The sequence below is a fragment of the Argopecten irradians genome, chromosome 9 (genome assembly GCF_041381155.1).
Source record: "Argopecten irradians isolate NY chromosome 9, Ai_NY, whole genome shotgun sequence".
NCBI lineage: Eukaryota > Metazoa > Mollusca > Bivalvia > Pectinida > Pectinidae > Argopecten > Argopecten irradians.
The window spans coordinates 16,577,553-16,601,158 of record NC_091142.1 but is presented as its reverse complement, the minus strand read 5'-3'; the positions used below and the strand labels follow the sequence as shown (position 1 = coordinate 16,601,158).

The 23,606-nt window shown below is 34.3% G+C and overlaps 1 protein-coding gene across 1 annotated transcript; it reads right to left on the bottom strand.

The window, feature by feature from the left end:
- Positions 1–49: 49 nt before the first annotated feature.
- On the bottom strand, positions 50–23,606 carry LOC138331635 (NACHT and WD repeat domain-containing protein 2-like). The gene is made up of 28 exons (XM_069279356.1): positions 23,360–23,606; positions 19,973–20,397; positions 19,296–19,498; positions 18,450–18,565; positions 17,559–17,770; positions 16,950–17,084; positions 16,481–16,609; positions 15,776–15,984; positions 15,225–15,373; positions 14,163–14,265; positions 13,423–13,635; positions 12,624–12,954; positions 11,624–11,776; positions 11,007–11,153; positions 10,472–10,685; positions 10,164–10,320; positions 9,623–9,791; positions 8,616–8,975; positions 7,905–8,153; positions 6,485–6,755; positions 5,743–5,872; positions 5,219–5,387; positions 4,465–4,598; positions 3,821–4,076; positions 3,216–3,383; positions 2,192–2,358; positions 1,761–1,905; positions 50–1,622 (listed from the first exon to the last, which is right to left on the bottom strand). Exons 1-28 carry the CDS (start codon positions 23,440–23,442, stop codon positions 1,525–1,527), a joined length of 5,295 nt encoding a protein of 1,764 aa, XP_069135457.1. The 5' UTR covers positions 23,443–23,606; the 3' UTR covers positions 50–1,524.

Here is a 23,606-nt window from a genome sequence, read left to right as displayed (position 1 = left end):
CAGATTCCGCTGTTTGAGTCTTTTAAAGTTAATCCACCCTAATTTCTGAAAAGAAATGTTAAATTGTACCTAGAAAATAGTAATTTTGTTGACGCTGTGACGTCATGAGGCTTTAGTGCATGGGTACCATGCAATACAGCCTCAGGCGGCATGAGTGTATTCAATTGCTCTAGACCAGCCAGTATTACATATATAGGTATGAGATAAATAAGTGTATATAGTGTAGGCTCTTTAACGAGCTGACATGGACATATACATACAGATTATAAGTAATCTCTAGATCATAATGCTTAATTTCATCAACAAGTGTAGATTAGATATTATTAGCCACATATGACAACTTAATATTAAGGAAATAAGTTAGAAAAATATATAAATAAAAAAACATTACCATTCGTTCTACAATATTTCACTCACAACATATTATTTAAATTATGGATGTATAACTGAATCAACAGTTGTGTATTATAGGTATCAGTAGACGCTGCCAATAGAACGAGAAATAAAAAACAATACCTCAGGTCTTAGTTTCACCAATATTTTTCTAACTTAATGAAATATCTTAACTCATAGTTCTATTAAATATTTGTATTTGTACCATTACATGTAGGATCGACCAATGCTAAATAGAATAGACTCCACAAATTAAAAAGAAATATTAGTGTTTTAACTATTGAAAATGCTACTATAAATAAAAATAAAAATTGAAATACACTTTAATAATAAAAATTATACAATATAATTATATAGTTCAATATTTGATATCGATATTGGTTATAAATTTCAAACATGATACAATGATGTCCAGCATCATGTATCTTTTTCTATCATATTACAGGTGGTCAACTCGTCTAGTATATATATCAACAGTGGTTGTTCAACCTTTAATATCATTTGATATATAAAAAAAGTTGATAAAGTATTTAAGGCTTGCTACATGTACGAAGAGCATCACTTCCTCGCCCGCAACATTGTAGGGCAAGTCGATTGACCGTTTATTCAGTTACGAAGGTATCAATTATGCCGTTATTTGTTTATGTATTTTGTAAGTGAAATTCACGTCCTTTTCTCCGAACAGTATTATGTTGTATGTCTTATGTTAAAAACACATGTCGTCACAATCTATGCCTACCCACAAGGGCAGATAACTCTGTAATAAGATATCTTGTCTCTAGCCAATCAAAGATGATGTTACAATATTAGTAATGTCAGTTTTGATTGGCTTAATCTAAACTTTAGCCTAAGTTCGGTTCATGATCCTAGATATATACATGTATACTGTATAATTTTGTCAATTTACGGAATCCAGTGTTTCTTGAACAAATATAAATTTGGCCTTGGCATAGGATTGTCCCACTTTTTTCATATCACATCTTCTATGCATCCATAGATACTGTACTGTATAATTATGTCAATTTACGGAATCCTTGGTTTCATGAACAAATATTGTATCAATTTGGCCTTGGCATATGATTTTCTCACTTTTTCATATCACATCCTCTATCTATCCATCAAATAATATTCTCAATCTTCTTCATCACTTTCTTCTTCATCCGTGTCCAAATCATTTTCCTCCACTATATAGTCGTCCTCTACTTCAAGAGCCAACGATGAGTTAGAAACTGCAAGCCAAAAATGATCAAGTCAATAGCACATCATCATCAGGCATGGAAGAATGGTTTCAGTCAATGTGTGACATATCACTAGAAATAGATAATACTTATATACACTGATGATAAAGGTACATATTTCCAGTTTACCTGTTCCTTTAAACAGCACAGGGATGGAAGACAGACCGGTAGAGTTATTCACCCCTTCTACTCTCCAGTGGACCAGCCGAGCATTTGGACTTCGGGTAGACGTTATGAACTGCTTACCATCTGAACAAACCCTGGTGGACACAACCTGGAAACAAATGGGAAGCATTTCAGCGGAAATTATTAAAATTAATCTAATTTTGTGAAACTCTTATTTAGGTCATAAAGTTTTTTAAAAGATATTATTACGCCTTTGCATCAACCAATAAAAGGCGACGTGACATTTTTAGGCTATGAGATATCATAATATTTTAAAACAATATTGGATGTTCACAAATATCACACAAAATGTACATCTTACATGCAGCTAAGAACTTGTAATTTTAATCACTCTTCGTTATTTTTTGGCATGTAATTTTATTGTTTATACAAACCGTATTGTCTAATCGATAGCTGGCCAGACATGTTAGAGTGGATTTGTCCCAAACGCGTATTGAATTTTCCTCTTCGTATGTTGCATAAGAAAAGAAATATGGACCGTTCTCCGTCAGATGAACCTGCACAGCACTACAGTGGCCCTCGAGACGTTTTAGTAATTGACCTAAGAGTAACAGAAACAAAGTTTTAAAAAGTAATTGCTTTGCAAGAAAATCAGTAAACTGTTTGATAGAACAATTTACCATGGCAGAATCATTGTATTTCTACATTGTAAATCTCAACATTTCCAATTCCGTCTTTGCATATTACAGAGTTAACTCCCTTGCGGGTAGGTATCGATTGCTACGTCATTATTTTGTGAGCGCAATTCACGTCATTTTCTGCGAAATTTATGACGTTACGCTCGCAAACATATGACGTCACAATCAATACCTACCCGCAAGTGCAGATAACACTGTAATATGCAAATTCGGAATAGTAAACTATTAATACAAGCACAACCAGGTGTAACACATAGTATCAACACAAATAAAACCAGGTATAAACTTTGCAAATACAGTCCCAATAAGTTAAATTGAAAGCCGTTTGGATATTGAAGCATTAACAAATACAAAATAACAACATATGGAAAGGATTTTAGTTTCATTACGAATGAAGAAGTATAAGTAGTTTTTTAAGAAACCTGAGACCAAATTATGTGGGTTTTACTGGATTTGTATTCGAATGTTACCCGTTGTTGGTGGCATTGAAAGACCAGCACCAGACAGTTTTTAAGAGAGCTATGCAATATGATGTAATACATTTTCAAGTATATGTAATTCAGCGAGTATTTCTAATTGAGGCAGTCAGACAAAATAAGAGTTTCGTATTTTAACGGGCTATCACAAACAGACCAAATACGTTGAAGTATAGCAAGTATATCAGTACCAGTCCTCTTCATTGACGGGGAGAAACGAAGGGAAGTAACTCTGGTAGATCAGAATATTTCCGTACTAATTAAGTATGAGTTTAACAATGTACCTGTATTTCTGTCCCATACTCTGAGTATGAAGTCATCATGTGCTGTGATCAGCCTGTTGGCGTCTAGCACGTGAATCTCATCCACCGAAACATCTACACCCTTCCTGTTGGCCACCTCAAAGTACTGTTGTTGGTATTCCCCATCCTCACACAGGCACACACTTTTATCTGGCGTTGTCAAATACATTTACATGTCAATGAAACATATTTTCTTTTTAATGAATATTAAGGGTGCTATTTAACAGACAATTTATCTGGTTTTTGTATCTTATGTTGTAACTTCTCAATTACATTGTGGTGTACTTGAACGAGAGTCACTTTTCCATGTCTTAAACATACATTTGAGTTACATGTTTAAATAAATACTATTAAGGATATTATTTAATGATAAGATAATTTTAGCGCTTTTGACAGAGAAATGATAAGATATTACTGAATCTTCTATGTGTCACTTACATACATGTTCATTACTGTAGCTGCATTTGTTAATATGCATATTCATTATGTCGCAAACATGTTCAAAATAGGATTTTACTATAATTTGATTGAACCAAATAAAGATAACTACATTTCTTTATATCGTCTTGGTATGCATATAAACTTACTATCCTTTACATTCCAGATTGCAAAGGATGTTAATCTGTATTGTTCCTTAGAGGTCCCTGGACTGTCGGTGTATGAGTTTACACCAAATACGAACGTGTTCCCATCGTCAGACAGAACTGATCTATCAATGTCCAAGTCGGTGAAGTTGTACTCGTTTTGAGATATTGTTATAAGACATTGTGATGTTGTTATATCGAACAGGACCCATGGACCTCCAGATATACGCCCGACTAGCACCGTCCATTCTTTGTTAACCTGTACATAGAGCAAAATATATAATTTTTGATGAATATTCCAATTCGATAATTTAACCATAGCTCTTATTTATCAAAGAATTCGCAAAATCGCAAAAATATCATCACTAGATATGTGGTCACAGTATCCCCCTTGCATGTAAGTGTTTGGCTTATATATATAGATATTTTTCTCTTTGTTCCTTACTTGGGTTGTAGACGAGGTCGACTGACTATTGTTACAGTACTTTGTTAGTCAGGACGTCCACTACACATGACTATTGAGACACCTTAGCCATTTGATTTGCAACAAAACACTACAAAGGAAATGATGTCTCACAAAAATGTTACCGAATTTAAAGCATTCCCATAAGATAAAGTGTGATTCAGTTGATATATATTATACGTACGTAGAATGTTTCTTCAAACGGACTTTTCTTGTCCTTTTTAATGTTTGACGGTCTTTGGATAATTGATTTTGTCTTTCCAGTCGAAGTGTTGTAAACCTTGAAACGCTGTCTTCCTCTTGTTTGAGTAATAATTTCTGAAAATTGTGGTGTATATTGTGAACATATGTACATATATGATATCAAACAGACGCCTCCTCTGATTAAATTGATTCAGAAACTCATCGCAAGGGAAAGAAATTATTTTGTTACGACGTAAAATCACTTGATAGGTGTTTCAATACAACTCCACTACCGCAAAATCATATAGCATCATAAATCATAAATATATGAGGATATTGAACGAAACATAATTTACACCAACATGTAATTGTACGTAAGGTCGTAACACTGGAAAAGTAATAAGAAAACGACGAAATCTTAACCAAAAGTAAACAAAAAATGTTCCTGAAGTGCAACCGTCTTTATTTACTCTCGTAAGTTAAATCAAAACTAAATTGTTATCAAGATGACAGTACTGGTGTATTTGCAAGATACACCAGACTGTAACACACTCGAGGCTTACATTCAAGACCGGTCTATATTCGATTCAGGCTTAAATTTTAGTATGCATCTACAAGGCTAAAATAATTCAACATGATACATAGGAATATAAATAATAATTATCTCCATACTTAGTGCTATATTATGAAGCAATTGCAATCATTTTATGTTTTCCTGCATGAGAACGAAATAGTTGAGAACGTTTTGTCCGTACCTAAACCATCGTCCTTGACACAGATATCCACTGTATAGGGAGATACGTCGCCTTCAAACACTTTGCTCACTGTCATGGTATCAAGGTTAACTATCTTGATTTTCCTGGAGCTCGTCACTACGGCTATATGATTGTCGTTCAGGACTTTAATCACTCCTGGTGGAGCGTTCTGCAGCAGTTCAAATTGAAAACAGGAGAGAGTTAACAATATTTCGAGATCCTGAAACTATCGAAAACTTTAAGTGTTTGTTCAGCCAAACACATGACATTATTTCAAAACCTGTAATTATTGAAGTTTAAATTTAAGATTGATTTAAATTTAAGATTGTTTCATGATCTTGATACCAGTTGTACTGAGGATAACAGGCGGCGACAACAATTTTAACAATCCTCGCCCCATTTTGGCACATCTCTTGATTTTATTTCAATCCATTATCTTACATTAATGCGTGTGTTTTGTTCGGTACGGTACGATGTATCTCTATGGGTGTATAATTGAACGATGTTCTGAGTTATGATTTTACCGGCGTGCCTGAGCGGACAACCGTTTTGGTGGGGATGTCGTAAACCTGTAGGCACACACTCTCAGTGTCCGTCTTATCCGTCTGGGACATGACAACAGCATAACGAGGATTCTTCATGGGGACAAAGTATCTGAAACATACAACAAGGATGCAAATTACTAAATATGATAATTATCGTCTTTTTATCTTCCCTTGACGGGCCAATATATCGAGTGATGACGTCATTATAACAGCAGCACCAAACTTTCCCTTTCTTGTTCTATACATAAAAACTACAGACGCCATGCTTTCTAATTTCGCATACAATGTCAATGTGAAGGCGACTTTTCACATTTAACTTTTCTTTTAGTAATGTGCTGAACGAAAAAGCAGGAATGCACATACATGTACTGGCCGTAGAAACCACAAGATCTTCTGAATTTGTATTACAAGTATCATAGTTTTCCCAACATATACTTGTCCAATTAAACCCAGACAAGGGCTTAAAGCTCTTTATATTTAATTTGCTTTTGTTAGAAATCATCTGAAATCTGACATTCAAACATCAAAAATTCACAGAAAAGCAATGTTGTGTTGGCCCGAAATAACGATGAAAAACACCGATCTTCGAAACATATACTTTGAATATAAACCAGTTTTCACGAAATGTTCACAACCCATATTAATTAAGTAAAATACGTTACAATCATAGCTAGGGAAATCAACGGGTTATACCATAACAATAGTGATATTTTGGCCTTACCGTATGCTATGGCCGAGAACCAGACTCTGGTTTTTGGTCTCTTTCTCTTTCCTCTCCAGATCCCACACTCGAACTGTTGTATCATCTGTAGCCGTTACCATGGTTTTCCATCCCCTGCAAATGACATCACGTAACGGAACAGGGTGGGGTAGAATAGCTGACCTTTGCTCCTTTTTGAGGTTCCAAACGATGACATCGACCTCCCCAGGAAAGTAAAGGAAGTTTCCGGTGGCTGTGATTCTGTAGTTCTGGGCGAAGTCCATACGGAAACCTACAGAAATATAATACAATATTTGAACACCAAAGTGCATTTACATTTTCTATCATATTCGTTTATTCATTTACTTTAATAACATACTCATTTACTTTAATAACATACTCATTTACTTTAATAACATTCTCATTTACTTTAATAACATACTCATTTACTTTTATAACATACTCATTTACTTTAATAACATACTCATTTACTTTTATAACACTGTCCAGTAAGATAACCAGCTTTTAAACATACTCATTTACTTTAATAACATACTCATTTACTTTAATAACATACTCATTTACTTTAATAACATACTCATTTACTTTAATAACATACTCATTTACTTTAATAACATACTCATTTACTTTAATAACATACTCATTTACTTTAATAACATACTCATTTACTTTAATAACATACTCATTTACTTTAATAACATACTCATTTACTTTAATAATAACTACTCATTTAATTTAATAACATACTCATTTACTTTAATACATTTACTTTATTACTTTTATTTATAATATACTCATTTACTTTAATAACATACTCATTTACTTTAATAACATACTCATTTACTTTAATAACATACTCATTTACTTTAATAACATTTACATTTTCTATCATATTCATTTACTCATTTACTTTTATAACACTATCCAGTAAGATAACCAGAAGAGTTTAATTAACATGTTTTGTGCGACAGATAAAGATATATCATCATTCATAGACCTTTGTGAAAGACAAATACTTCAGTTCACATATTACATAGAGTAACATTTCAGCCGTTTTATGGTTTTTAGTACATTTTTTGTATCACAAGCCTTAGACATATTTACTTGAACTAATCACGCTTTTTCTATGGCAACTAATTAGATATTGTATGTTGATTTATCAATTGAATTCTTTAGTTAGATTTGGACCATCTGTGTACAGTCAAATACAAAGTACATGACATTTATTTCATTTCTCTTTTATCTGTCATCTGAAAAACTCTACCAAAGTTGTTCACAATGCCAAATGCATGGATGTGTTAATAAACTCATACTTATATATATATGGGTAATTGTACAGAATGTGGTTGATGAATATGGTCTTTATAAACAGGTGCATTTCATGGCAGGTCTGACTGTAAATGGTTAAAGACAACCATACCTTTGATTGTTTTAATTTTGTCCAGAGATGTCAAATTGTAGATATGCAGGTCATTGTCCCGGACATTAGAGAGAATGAATCTTGTCTCATCAGGTACGATGACTATGGCATCTATGGTTAGATTTGGCTGGCCAGAAGTCCGTTTGGAACTAAATACGGGTACCCAGTGACTGAGGGACTTCTTCGGGAAGTTGTAGACCGTGAAGTAATGCTGGTCAGAATCCGTCAGAACCACGTAGTTTTCAGAGGCTTCAGAATCAGATATGAATTTTAAACAACTTCGCATACACAAAAATGAAAGTCATAAAGGAATTTAGCATTCAAATCATCAATTAATGATTTAGATTTCACTTCTAGTAACAGTATATTTTAAAAATATTTTGTATATCTTTAAAATATCTTGGTTTATAAGATAAATCAAAAAGGTATTCTTGTAATTGTTAAATCTGGAATCCAGGGATAGATCTAAACAACAGTAAACATTTGAAATTTATTACACCATATTCCCAAAGTAGGCAATGAAATACTGTAAAAATTGAATTGTTTGCGGGTAGAAATTTTCGTTTATTTTTCTTTTATGAAATGTTCAAGGCGATATCAACAAATCAATTAATATAAAGATCATTACAACACGAACAGATTGGAAATTTTCGGCACGCTAAAATGCTCATGTTAACAGTATGCGAAAAAACATTTAATCTTATAATTTACCTGCAATCGCACTTGGCATATCCATACAGAACGATAACTCGGATTCTGAAATTTCTATCGTGGTCATACAGTCACCATTCTCCATGTTGTAAACGTCTATTGTATTTTCACAGAACGTTGCGAACAGTGTTTTGTTCTTGCCTCCGACCGCAGACTGTCCGCCAATGTTATCGATGGCAAAGGCGATCTCGCCCGACCCTTGTAAGGCGATGTAATCGTCAGCGTAGTCAACCAGGATATATTTGTCATTGTAGACATATCGAACCTGGCATGGATTCAATTTTATACCGTCGTAAGACTTGAGGAGTTTCCCATCTATTAGATCCCAGGTTTTAACGGAATCTTCGTCATCATCAGAACCTTAAAAATTGCATTACACGTTATATAAAATCAAATAAATAATCATAAATAAATGAAATTAATAATATTGATGATATCATCATTCAATCATAGACGCGAAGCGATAGAGTACTTTACAAAGCAAGTGTTCAGATGCATTATGCCATAAAAAATAAAACTTAAAAATTAATTTGGAGACTAATAAAGGGCAATTAAAATAAAAACCTCTAGATGTTATTCTTATATCGCATAATACAGGCGAAAAGACCTGTATCACATCAAAGTAACAATGGAAATCACATCAACAAATAATGAGTAAGATATTGAAGAAATATCTTTTTAAGGGGAGAGTAATTGACGATTCGCCAGCTGCCAATCAAACCCTCCGGGTATAACATGTCACTCTGTATTTCGTGTTGTGAATGCTACGACATTGAATGTGTTTGCGAGCACGAGGCACGAGGCGTGGCTACAGTACCTGGCGAACGGCAAATTAACAGTTCGATATATTTTATGTTAATTTAGTTTATACATGAACACTGTGCATGTATGTCCTTGAATAATCTAGATGAGTAGTGGGTAAAGTCGTTGAATATAACACTTTTTCGCTTCAACATGTGATCTCCTAAAGAGGCCACTCAGATTATGTGATTCTGCTTAACACGTACATGACACGGCCACTTTTCCGTCCTGTCTAATGTCCACTGAGAGGACAGGACCCTGGTGTCCTGTTAGACAGTAGATGAGTTGACCACCTGGCTTCATCAACACGTCTTGGTCCGGAGCCAGAAAGGGAACACTGCATTGTTTACACTGCTGTAACAGGTCTATTGAAAGCTGGAATGAAAGCAGAAAAGTAGTTATTGAAATATTTGTATACATGCATTATCCTTCCGGGATACTTACTTTATACATTAGAAGGGTTAAAGTTTCGTCCATTCAAGTCTCGTCAGTAATAAAGAAGGCTGAGTGTCGACGACGAGAAGCGCACAGATTTGCAGTCTAATGCAAATATTCGATAGCATTTGTCGATTGGAATGTAAGAAAGACCTATAATTCAATACTGTTAAAGTTATGTTTGAATACTATTTTTCCCAAGTATGGCGAATCTATACAGATAAGTATCTGTTCAACTAATTGAATACAATATGTATAGTGTAAACTGTAATGTGTAATGGATTTTGCTATAGAAAAGTTTATTAAAATTACTTTCTCTCCCGCCAGCCTGTCCATCAATTGTGGAGCCAACTGATACGGGTCATACAGCAATGCCCCTTGTGACATCTCTATGGCTGCCCCTACAACCTCAATGTCCTGGTCTTTTGGGTAGGTTTTCCTTGCAAAGGCGAAATCATCTAAGATGGGCCTAAATAAAAACAAAATGGACAAGTTCCGAGAAATAAAATAGTAAGGCATTTCAGTACACATTGTAACACGTGTACATTTAACGAAATAATCGACAAAAGACACAGGGTTTTAGTTTAGTACTAAAATAAAATTATACATATACAATTTACCTTACTGAAGACGCCACCACTTTGGCCTGTAAAAACTTGAAGTTCATCAGACATTCTTTTTTCAGCTCTGTGACGTCAACCTTAGTCCTATGATAGGGGGAGTTGTTCAGTCTACGCTGGTTGTAAGAGTTTCCGTAGGTAAGTGGCTGACTAGAAACATGACGGTCACTCTCTCCAGACTTTTTCTTCTTATCTACATAGGGCTTCTTTTTTCCTTTGAAAATAGCAATATCATGAATAGCATAGAATAAATAAGTAGACTGAAATAAAGTAATTAGAAATGGATAATTAGAAAAAAGTTAAACTGTATTGGAAAATTTGATGTATTCGCTGCATGGGAATTTGATTTTTTTTTTTTATTTTGCTTTCTCCGTGAACATATCAACGTACTAACATAGTTATAAGTGTACATTTTACATGTTAGATTATAATATATGTACTGTGTAAAAAAGGCACACAACAGGTGAACAGATTAAAGTTTGACAAAGAGAAAATAAATCCATATGCGAAAACCAAAACGTTCCAGTACACTTACCATCAGCCCATTTCCCATCGAAGAAGTCGGCCAGACCCTTGTTAATCGTGACGTTGACATTGGCCTTACAGTACCTGGCTCTAGCAGCCTCTATGAACTGTCTATGGTACCAGTAGAATACACGAATTCCATCGGACCCTCTCTCAACTGCAAAATGAAGGTATCATATACAGTTTTGCACACAAAGAATACGTATTCATCGGAACCTCTCTCGACTACAACATGGAGGTATCATATACAGTTCACCACACAAAAAATACCATCAGAAACTCTCTCGACTGCAACATGGAGGTATCATATACATTATTGTACATCTCAACACAAAAAGAAGCACGCGCTTGATGAGTCGAATATGCAATAAATGACACCAATATAACTCTTTTGTTCATGTTTTATCGTCTATTAAATAAATGTCCTTTAATATGAATTTATTTAGGTAAATAGACTTCATTTCTTTTTGTTTATTTTTGTTTCTAAATCAATGAATCTATTAATCTTCTTTTATTGATACGATAAACAAAACTAAGTATCATTCATACAAATGAAATGTGACATTAAAAGTACATAATGTAGTTTATATATCCAACCATAGATAAATAGTTATTTGAATTACAAACCTATATATTGTTGAATTTCTGCCTTAAGCCGAACCAGCAACAGTGGAGGTAATCGCCTAACTGGAGGTACCCAGAACTGGTATACGTCATTCAACACGTCCTCATCACACGACAACACATCCTCTAACTCCGACTCCGACAGACCATTCCTGGCTGCAAAAATAATAAACGAATAAAAGAATGTCATTCAGAATCTTGTTGATGTAAATTTTTAATTCTATGGATACATTGTATCAAAACATTATTTTATGATCAAAACCTGGAAAAGAAAGTAATACATGTAGTTGATGACTGTATGTTTATTGTCATAAATGATTGTGCGTTATGTAAAATAATACAATCCGAACTGCTGCACTGCCAGCCTATTACATCTGTTCATCAGATCATCATTTAATGGTTTCTGGTCATTCATACAAACCAATTATTAAGTGAGTGTATGGCACAATATCTTTTGACCAGCCATGTATGGCACAATATCTTTTGACCAGCCATAAATGAAAACAAAATAAATGTTGATATCCCCATAGGAATACATTGCGTCATGACCAACAGATATGTTAATACCATATTAATGTAAATTTTTAATTCTGGGGACTATCTTTGTCATAAATGATTGTGCGTTATGTAACATAATACAATCCGAACTGCTGCACTGCCAGCCTATTACATCTGTTCATCAGCATTTGTTTGCCATACTGTTTACATTGTACGATTTCACACGAATAATCTATTTTCAGATGTTATGCTGGACAAATTTATCTTTTAACTGCGATTAAATTTTGCCGAATTAGAATCATCCTAGTTCTATTGTATTTGCGATTGACACCTTTTGTGGCAATATTTGTTTTCGCAAAGTTAAAGCACAAACATTTGTAATTTTTTATTGCATGTAGAAATAAGCTTATTGTATGCAAATTAGTTCTATGATGGTTGCAGTATTTCGCATAAACTAGTTCATCTTTAGATACAGAATAACGATTATTTGGAGTAGTCTACGTACATGCCGTGAGGTAGCCCAGAGTTCTCGACACGAACATCTCCCCGTGCTTGCTTTCCAATTTAGAAAACAGCTTATCAATGCTACTTCGTATAGTCTTCTGAAGGACGGTTTCGCTACTGGTCCAATATGAATGCCATCCTTGTGCATTTTCAAACGACAGTTTCAGAAATAATGGTAGTGGACAATGGAAGACACTCCTGTTGAGGAGTTCTAGTTGTGACGAGGTGAGAGTTCTGTTTCTGGATTTTAACCATTGCTGAATAATACCTTCCGCATCGCTGGCTTTCAGCTCAGGTACCAGCCAAAAATCCTCTTCGTCTTTGAACATAGCCTAAGTTTCCAATAAAACGCATTAAATTTCATATTAATAAATTGACTGGTTGCATATCAACCTTTGTGTAGTGATATGTAGCTTTTGAAACAATGTAATGTATCTTGTGATGAATCGATGTTGGGCAATCGCAATGATTACTCATAAATTTGCAAAGGTTGAGACATTATATGAATGAATTGAAAACATATTTTATATCTTTTGTGCCATCTTGTGTGATAACCGAAGGATAGGGTAATATATTGTACAAATGAAATGAAAATAAAAATAGATGAATACAAATTAGAGAGAATGGTGTATGGGGACGATTTGCCTATGTCTGTTATCGCTGTAATTAACAAAGAAAATAGAAGTAAACCTTAAAATAAAACCTATATATAAATTTCTACACAACACTTAACATCGTTAAAATCATTAGTTAAAGACGACTTCCAAAGATTCGACTTAAGAGACATTGCTAATGCATACCTTTAGCTTAGGAAAACATTCGAATTCTTCATCTTCAAGTGTAGATACTATGACCTTGACATATTTACTAACAGTCCGTGGTAGCCAGAACAGACTCCGAGCGTTGTAGGAGATGTCAATCTGATCCAATGAGTCGAGAATAACCACAAGAGGCTTTGAAGGTTTGGCAAAACTTAGTACATAGTCCAACTCCTTCGATAATTCCTGGAGACTCTGTGAACAAATTGGTTAATTTCTTTGATCAACAATATTATTTTCGAAATATCTGCTTATTTCTTAAGTGTTTTGGCATATCATCATTTTACTGATGGTAATTTTACATTATATTATGATTTGATTAACACTTTAGTTGCTTTGCTCCGTAAAGCTACAGACATTTTTTTATTAGCATAAAAACATAATTATGCAAATAACCTTGGTAACCACTATATATGGCTACCAAAACATAAAAATATTATAAATCTTTATTCCAGAAATTCATTGAATGGTTTCTGGTCATTCATACAACCAATTATTAAGTGAGTGTCTGGCACAATATTGAGCCATGCTATACATGTATTAACTCTTTTGACCAGCCATTAATGAAAACACAATAAATGTTGATATCCCCATAGGAATGCATTGCGTCATGACCAACAGATAAGTAAATGCCATATTTAGTGGACTATTTAGCACTGGAGTATATATCAGATGTATCAGATATAATAGTGATACACTAAACTATGGACCAACTGTGTTACCTCCGGATTAAGGGAAACCTGGTTGTAGACCGTCTTTATCTGATTGATGACAGAGGTGAGTAGACCATTGATATTGGAGCTGTCGGGAGTCGTTCCTATAAATCTATTTTCCAAATAAAAAAGTACAAGCTAAAGTCAGTTCAATGTAAAATGAATATATGACATATCTACTACTTTCCAAACAGCATCTGGAAACTAGCACATGTACAAGCATGCCCTAATCAAACAGTAAAAGAATAATTTTGAAGTATTAGATTGATGCCATTGCAACAACGAATATTGTACTTTGTCGGTGTTTTGGTTTTATTTATAGATAGAATGTGTTAATGAATAAATGAAGCAACAAACAGAACTTCTGACTTTTAGGACACATTAACTCTCGATTTATTTCTGAAATTTAGGTCAGATGAATAATTAATTCCAAGTATCGTTACTCTGTGTGAGTTTATTGCTATATACACGAAGTCTGGTCACCATTAAAACAGCGAGTGTGTTTATTGATTAATGTCTTTAATTACTACATGAAGTTGATATTGTCAGTGTATGTCATTAAATATATTTTTTCTTTATATAATGCTATATGCATGTAATGCAAAAACCCTGTGCATCCTGTGTAGCATGAAGAATTGAAGTGTGGTTTCCCCGTAATATTATATATTTAATACAACAACTATATTGTAAATAAATGGTTCGACTGTTTGCAGAAGTCTTAAAAAGAGGAAACAGATTTGTTTCATGTTAGCGAGAAGGTCTATGATATATCTATTGTGAGACCAGTCCAAAATGCAATGCTAATTCCACCACTAATTACATTACCAAATTAATTGAAGACATACGTCATAATTTCATTGTGAGAAATTTCCATCATTAGTAGACAATACAAATTATAAACAATCCGCATTATACGGAAGTATATAATTCTTATTCAATGTGTTCCAAACTATTGAACATTTCAACATTTACAATGTAAACTGTTGGCAACACAAACGTACCTTTTTGTAAGCAGACATTTCTAAATTTCTAAGGAAAATTAATGTTAAATCGTATTTGTGTTCGCTTTACCTGATGATGACAGCTGGTTGTGGGTCTGACATCCAAGAGGGCATCAGTTTGGCCGCCATGGCCATCAATGACGTCTTACCACATCCAGAAGTTCCGTGGATCACCAATGGCTTAGTGGTATCGGTGGCTGTGATGTACGCTTTGATTTTCTTCAAAAGGAAAACGACATTGTACGTTTTAATATATATTTTCATCTTAAATGATCACTCTTTTCATCGACAACAACACGGTAATTTGTTCTTTCGGCTTTTTTGTTTTTACGTTTGCTTTATTTGTAGTAGGTAATAGTAGTAGGTTTTGAATAAACCATACTGAGTAGGTAACATGTGAAAAAGCAAGAGGAGACATCTCTTTTCACAAAATAAATTTTGGCAAACTAAAATGGAAAAATATACTATTCATTGCTTTACGTTATTTTTTCATCGTCTTGAAAAATACAAAAAAACCGAATTTATCCCTCTTGTAACAATATGCTTATTTATTTTATTTACAATAAGTAGTTTCGTTAAAGCTTCCACACTCATTTTTTCTATCGCTCATTTCAGAAATACCTCTAGGGATGCTGCCCTCCCACAGAAATTTTCACACTTCTGCTGACAGAAGCGAATGTGTTGGCAACATTCTAGCATGAGTGGATCGGTCAGTTCCGTGTCCGATCGCTGTTGGATACCAGCGTCAATCAACCGCTTCATCTCCTTAATGAAGTGTTTCGTCATGGTCTGCAGGTAATTCTTGTGTTCGTCAAAATCGGGATCGATACCTTAACGGTAAGACATCAAATCAAAATGACGTACAAATGTTCAACAAATTTAACTAGACTGACAGCGGCACATAGTTACAGAGGAACACGTTTATACTGAAGTCCTCGGGGAATGGAAAATGTCTTCAAATTATCCAGATTTCAATATAACAAACGGGAAAGGCAATGAATATGTGTGAAAAAGTATAATTATTATTTTCGAATTAATCACTTAAAATTAAGTGGGTTCCACTTTATGTATAATTTATCTCGATCAAGGTACATATTTCAAATGCTTCCTTCCTCAATGAACCAAGTGCTCTAATATGAAACACGTAAAAGAGGCAGTATCAAGATATATGAAGAATGACAACGCCGAGAAAAGGAGGCATATACATGAAACTGAAATCGGGTTATTCAGTACGACATTGCATCAAACTCGGGGAAAGCAGTAAATTCCTCTAAATCGGACCGACGGGGCAATGACATGGGACTGTAGGTGATGTATATAAGTTACCTTTCTCTGTCCACGTGACGGTGGTCTGGTGTATATTTTCCGTTGGTAGATGAGGTTTCATCTTTGTGTCCTCAAGTATACGAAGTAGTCGTCGCGATTCCTGCCAGTACTCATCTTCGCCACTAAGATCTGAAACCATTATCACGTGGTCCAAATATTATACAGCCGCAATTAACAAAACTGAATTCTATGAATTATCATTTACGAACGATACATGTACAAAATGTATAAGTATTAGATAATCTTCAAGAGGAGAACGGATACATATGCATAGCATGCTTGTCAAACAATGGAACCTATTGTTTGTGGGTTCATATTCTGTGTTTAATGTACGTTCGTTGAACTCAACCTATGAACCATACAAAAGTGATAATGCAGCTAAACCGAACTGTTAACTGTTTTGATCATATCTCGTTTTTCCTCATATTATTTTCAGTTTGTAATGAGATTGAGGTTATGCCATGCTTACCTATATATCTCCTGAGCAATTTGTACTTGCTGCCGTCCATATTTTCAATTCCTTCGATATGTCTCCAGAACCATAGACAGTGAGGGCCCGGGTTAGTTACGTCTAACATTCCTTTCTGTATCTCCTTCTCAGTTACTATAAAGGACAGTCGACAATAAATTAGTATAATGTCAATTCAATGTTTCATCTTTTATAGAGCATACGCTGCATTGGTCGGGGTAACATTTCACAAAGCTTTGTAACTTATGAATTTTCATAACTTTTGCGTAGGTCATATTTACGAACTTCATGACTCACGAAAGTTCGTAAGTTAATAAGCTTTCTGAAACGGTACACATGTTTACCTATAAACACTCTGTCTCGAATTTTGTTCTGACGTTTAATGATTATATTTCAATAGATACAGTGGTTTAATTGTTATAAATCAGGAGGACTTCACGATATTTCGGTGTGTTACACGAAGATTCGTGTTTTCGTGTCTCGGAAAAAACTGATTAGTTTATTGCAACATGGAATTTCTTGAGATGAGTCGGACGTTTTGGTGCAGAATTTTTCTAGGCTAGTGTCACATACTGTAACTGAGATCGTACTGAGATATGTTGTCCTTACTAGAGACGTAGTATTTCTCAGCCTGTTCCGTTGGAAGGTTCGCCCGGGCGGACTCCTCCAAGGCGTCCTGCATGTCACATTCATCATCGTTCCATTCGTCTTTAGCAGCACTAAGCAAGTCCTTGTCCTTGCTGAGTCGATTAGGGATGTATTTACTGATCGGCTGTAACACGTATTCTGGGGGCACGGCATTATTGTCAAGAAGGTACCACCTGCAGGTTAGACAAAACAAAAACTAATTTCAAACCTATCTATTATAAAGACCACGCAAATGAATGAAAAAGAAAACGACTATCATCAAGAATATGAAATGCCTGCCCTTAATAGACAAATGGTCATTATATATGCAAGTCAAATTGTGTTGAAAACCTGTAAACTAGTCTACATTGTACCTTGGGGTTTTCTCTGTGTGTTAAAATGTCTTTGCTTAAAATACAATCTTAAATGTTTTTTACGGTATCATACTGTAAACCAATTCATATTAGTGGAAAATTATTTTCGCGATTTAGAATCATTTGGTTCTTCTTTTTCATGTACTATCAGAGCGAATCTTTGATAGAACGCAAACATAAGTTGGCTTATAGTATGAAAATTTGGAAACTCTAATACAAGTATCAGTGGCAACACTTTTTCGGTAGGACAAGAATGATTGTGGTATATTGTGACATGTACTTCATCAGTTAGACAACACTACAAAACTAGGAATATCTCGTAATCGTACCATTGCCATAGAAAGAAATAAGTATACGATAATCTCTCAAATGCACACAAACCCATTACGCATATCCATGCCGTATGCAGAGTAAATATCCCTTAAAGGGAACTCGGTGTGATAGGAATTAAGGAATTGTAACAATTTAGTAGCAATCTCGAAACGTATTGACAACTTACTTAGTTATAAGAGTTTTGATTTCTTCTTTCTTCACTCCTGCCAAGAGTGTATGAAACTCGTCCACCGGGATGGTTCGCGGTGGCATACGATATCCGTATTTATTGGCGAGCAAGGACTAACAACATAAAATCACACACAAAAATAACATCAAGGTGTATTTTGAATAATGAAAAGCGTTGGGTTTTTATTTTAAATCCTAAATTTTAAACGCTTTTTTGCCAAAGAAGCACAAAAATAACATCAAAGTGTATTTAAATAATGAAACGCGTTGGGTTTTTATTTTAAATCCTAAATTTTAAACGCTTTTCTGCCAATGAAGCACAAAAATAACATCAAAGTGTATTTTAAATAATGAAACGCGTTGGGTTTTTATTTTAAATCCTAAATTTTAAACGCTTTTTTGCCAATGAAGCACAAAAATAACATCAAAGTGTATTTTAAATAATGAAAAGCGTTTGGTTTTTATTTTAAATCCTAAATTATAAACGTTTTTTTGCTAATGAAGGCATTCATGTAAAGAACAAATTTATTTGATAAGGGATAACACTGCAATTAAATACACATCAACATTATAAAGAAAACAAATATGATAAAACTTACAATGAGTGATTCTAATAACTACCATAACATAATACTTCTATTGATAAAATATTTTTAACGAGTATTTGTATTGGCTTAAAAGTTATGGTATCAACACATGTTACGTAAAGATAACATTGCACCTCTGCTTGTCAAATACTACAGCGTAACGATTACTTGGGGATGATCTTGAATTGATTCTTTATGTTATAGAGAAACAATATTCATGTTATTTTCTACCGAAATTAGACCTTAATTAATCTTACGATAAAGTTTGGTCCGGTAGAAAGTTGTTGACACAGTCGTAGTTCAGTCATGCAAAGATCAAAGGTCGTGTGGTCGTCAGAAGCGTCTTCACGGATTCCCCATCTCATATCGACGACTTGAAACTCGTATCCCCGGGTCTGACAGTACGTACGGAGCTGGGGGTAAGCCTCCTGCATCCACGTGTTTCTCTCGTGCATAGTGTCTGTTCAATTTTCAAATAGTATTTTATTATTATGTAAGGTTAAGAAGGAAAGATATCCATGCTATGTCTCCGTGTATCAGTGAAAATGTTGTCCTTTTTATGGCACTATCCCACTGAAGCATGCCGCTGGAGACACCAAACAGCGGTTCCTCAGCGACATGCTTCAGTGAGCAATGAAAGAGTATAGAGCAAGAACTCCACTATTACAAAGAGTCACGCCATACGTACTGTATTTCCCCACAACACGAACGCACTTTTGGGAGGCCATACTTACATTGATATGGCTGTTAAGAGGACGTCAATCAAATAAACTGTTTTTGAAAGCATATGACCATAATACTTGATAAGTGACAGTGGGTTTCACCTTGATCCGCGGATAAAAGTCAAATGCAAAAGTTAGCAATACAAATGCCATTTTTTAATCATTGGAACAAAATTTAAAAATTATGTCTTGTGCTTTCATCAATAATTTACCTGTGAATGTACTGCTTGTAAATATCCGGACAATTTTACTGGTGGACGGTACGGTCACATTGACGTCACCGGTCAGTATAGGGTTTGTGGATGTTTTGGTCAGATTCACCCGTGGTATTTTCTTCTCCTTCTCTTTAATAGTTTTCATCACACCATGCTGGAACTTTGTCTTGCTTTTTGATTTCGTGAGCACCGATTTAGTCTTGGTGCCCGTCGTTGTTGACGACGAAGTCTCGTCTGGTTTTTTGTTTTCATTTCCTTGGTTATTTACTTTTGTCGATGTACCGTTTGAAACGTGTTTTGAATTAGAAGTTGATTTTGGGTCTGAACTGGACGAGGGATTTCCTGTAGGTCTTTTGGTATCAGAATTTGGCACTGGTTGTTTATCATTTTGCACTGTCTTTGATGATCCATTTGTATGAACACTGAAAACATACCACACTGTTGAAATCATGGATAGACAAAAGAATTTGAACGACCATAAACAAATCATCGATAGATTAAAAAATTTAAACGACCAAAAACAAACCATGAATAGTCAAAAGAATTTAAAGTGCGTTGAAATTGTTTATTTTGGATCCTAGGAAAGTGGTTTTATTAAGGAGGTGGTCTTTATACAGAGATGGTCGCTGAGAGGGACTGCAGAATCAAACCAAAAATAGATTCCTAGAAATCCCCTTTTGGGCACAAGATTTCATAGAGAGGTGAATGTTTCGTAGCCTGCTGCTGGGTATTCAGGGCGCATCAGTTTCAAATGTTTAATGTCTGGGTTGGGCAATACATATAGATGTAAAATATCTAAAGAAATTTACTAAAGTGTGTGTCTGACAGGGGGAGGTAATCAATATTGGAATTTCATTAATATTTTGGTCAATTTTTGGTGCGGAATTCAACATAAGATGGCACCCCCCACATAAAAGTTTAGCAAGATGGTAGATCTTAATTTCTTTTTATTCATAGTTATGCGAGATGCCATTCTTCAAAATTAGTAACAGGTAACCAGACTTGAAACTCCATTTAATTTGGACAGTGGCGAACGTTCATATATCGTATATAGCGAAATCATTTGGTTCCGCGGTCTCTAAGGCAGGTTTGACTCTACTTTTTTGTTGGTCGATTATATTACATGAACGTCGGTTTCCTAAGTCGCAGAAATAATGGTAACCTATGTGTTCAATTGATGTAAAAGACAAACAAACAATATTGTTTTTATAAACATTTTACTTTGCAAATATACTGAACATACCTGTTACCAGTATGAAAAACATTACAAATAATATCTTTAATCTTTTTGGTTTTGTAGACGACCCTAAAGTGTAGGGATTTAAACCATAACGTATAGAATGTAACGTGACTGTAGGCTATCAAGTGCTGCCTACATGTATTTGTATAACTAAATAGATATTTGAGGTATACTTTCAATACCCTGAGTGATAACTAAATGAAAGGGGACAGGTCAGTGCTTGGTCATGCATGAAGTCATGTTTAAATCTGTATGTCTGTTATACGTTTCAAATACTCTTGCTCTCTAATCCATACCATTACTTGCTATTCATACATGAATAAATGATATATGTTCCAGGTATGCGTACGTTGAATGTGTACATTGTATGTCGAAATTGCGCAATGCATTTTGAATACAGAAGTTCCTTTGTGCATAATGAAATTGCATGTACAGGGTATAATATGTTGTCGATATTAATAGAGATCAATGAGTGTCATTTATGCAATCTTAACCCTCGATATAATATACCGTCACCAACAAGTAAGGTATTTTTAACGAAAGGATACTTATTGGACTGCAGTTTTTGAGGGACAAAATAATTAATTATGGTCAATACAAAACGTATTTATCACGTGTGTTTCACTGATAGAATACCAACTATCATCATTTTAACAAACAATAGTTATAGACATGAATTACATTTTGAGATTTCCCCAAAAGACGTTCTGTCCTGATTTGTATTTCAAATTGATATTATAAAATATAAATGGTATTGTTTCACTTTAAGTGTTGTCCTATACATAACCATATCTATACATGTACATGTAAATACCCACTCAAAAATATCAAAATTTGAAATACATATAGTTTTCACAATCGACATGTGTACATATTGATTTCACATTCCACTTTTGATTCCAGACTATATTTAATTGAATTGATTCTATAAATAGTAATTTAGTTGGCTATAAGATAAATAAGGCAATGTATAAATGCACTATATACATATACTTTCCATGTACACACATGTAATATTTTAGAAGGTCGGTTTAATAGGGATTTATGAATGCATACTCTTATGTTAGTCTCTACACTTGTATATATATACAAATGTACAACGCACATCTGGGAATGTAAACGAGGCTAGTTCAGCAATACAGGCATAGAAAGAGAGTATATTATACCTACAAAGGGCAAAACCTGTCCGTTATAATGTTGCTATTAAACGTATAAACAATCATAGAACATGTACATGGTAGAATTAATTACGAATACAATTATTATTAAATTTATCTTTTGTTCAACAGCTTTGATATTAAAGAACAAAAGCGTAACCCCGTAATACATATAGAAATGTTTGATTTGGTCAATGGACACACTATTTACAATATCATGTGTGTTGGCGTTAAATTACTCTAATAACAAATAAGTCTATATATTTATCTCATTATCCTAATTGGTTTAAGTGGTATCGGCGATAATTGTGAAAAAAATGGGCATAGCTGAAATGTTGATCTTTAGGTCAAGGTCACGGCGACCTTTTATCTTCTAACTGGTGCAATATATTTTATGTAAAGCAAGATCTTACAAGTTACTATATATTTATGACTTTCTAGATCATGACGTGGACAAGATTTAAATTAGACGACTCAGAACTTGTGAAACAGTTCTGATAAAATGTAGTTCCCTTCAATCAGCTGATTGCATACCGCGTAACTATTGTGTAATCGATACCTTCCTATTCTTGTCAACAGATAATCCAAGTCAAAAACAATTACAATACACACAGAGTTTGTAATCGTAGTTCAAATAAATGTTCTGTTATGTACCTCAAATGTCAACATTCATACTGTACATTGTATGTATACCTGCTCCTTTAAAATCAATTACTAAGAACGGGTTTCGGGTTATAAAATACATTTCGAATTCAATAAAAGTTCCATGTACATGTACAATGTGTATTATAAATGTATGCAGATACATGCATTTATAATTAATATCACATGCATATTTTACAGTGCGCCATTTACCTAAATATAGCCAAGTTTCCAGGTATATAATGTGTATATTCATGTACAGTTTAACTGCATTTAATATGTAAACATAAACATACTATACAGGGCCTAGTCACACAGTAAACATTGAGACATATGTATAAATACCTCTTGTTAAGTGCCTTATTAGGGGTTGCCGACTTGTCCTCAGCCCTTTTAGGGGCCGCGGTTTTACTCCCTCCCGACCCCATCCTGGGGGGTTCATGTACGTCACATGGGTCGTTTGGAAAGATTGTTAATCATGGCGACTTCCGTTTGGAATTCCCCTTCTACCTGGCTGTAGTAACTACCTATAGTTATTCTAAAATCGATACACGTATGATCAATCACCACTGGTCTATAAATAGAAACATTA

Bases quoted from the DNA above. Each gene is read 5' to 3' on its own strand.
- LOC138331635 (XM_069279356.1), bottom strand. From the start codon at position 23,442: ATGGGGTCGGGAGGGAGTAAAACCGCGGCCCCTAAAAGGGCTGAGGAC. The intron at 10,321-10,471 runs GTAAATTGTATA...GTTTTTATTTAG, and splicing joins GTGGTGGCGTCTTCAGTAAG to GCCCATCTTAGATGATTTCG. The intron at 8,154-8,615 runs GTAAATTATAAG...CTGATTCTGAAG, and splicing joins TATGCCAAGTGCGATTGCAG to CCTCTGAAAACTACGTGGTT.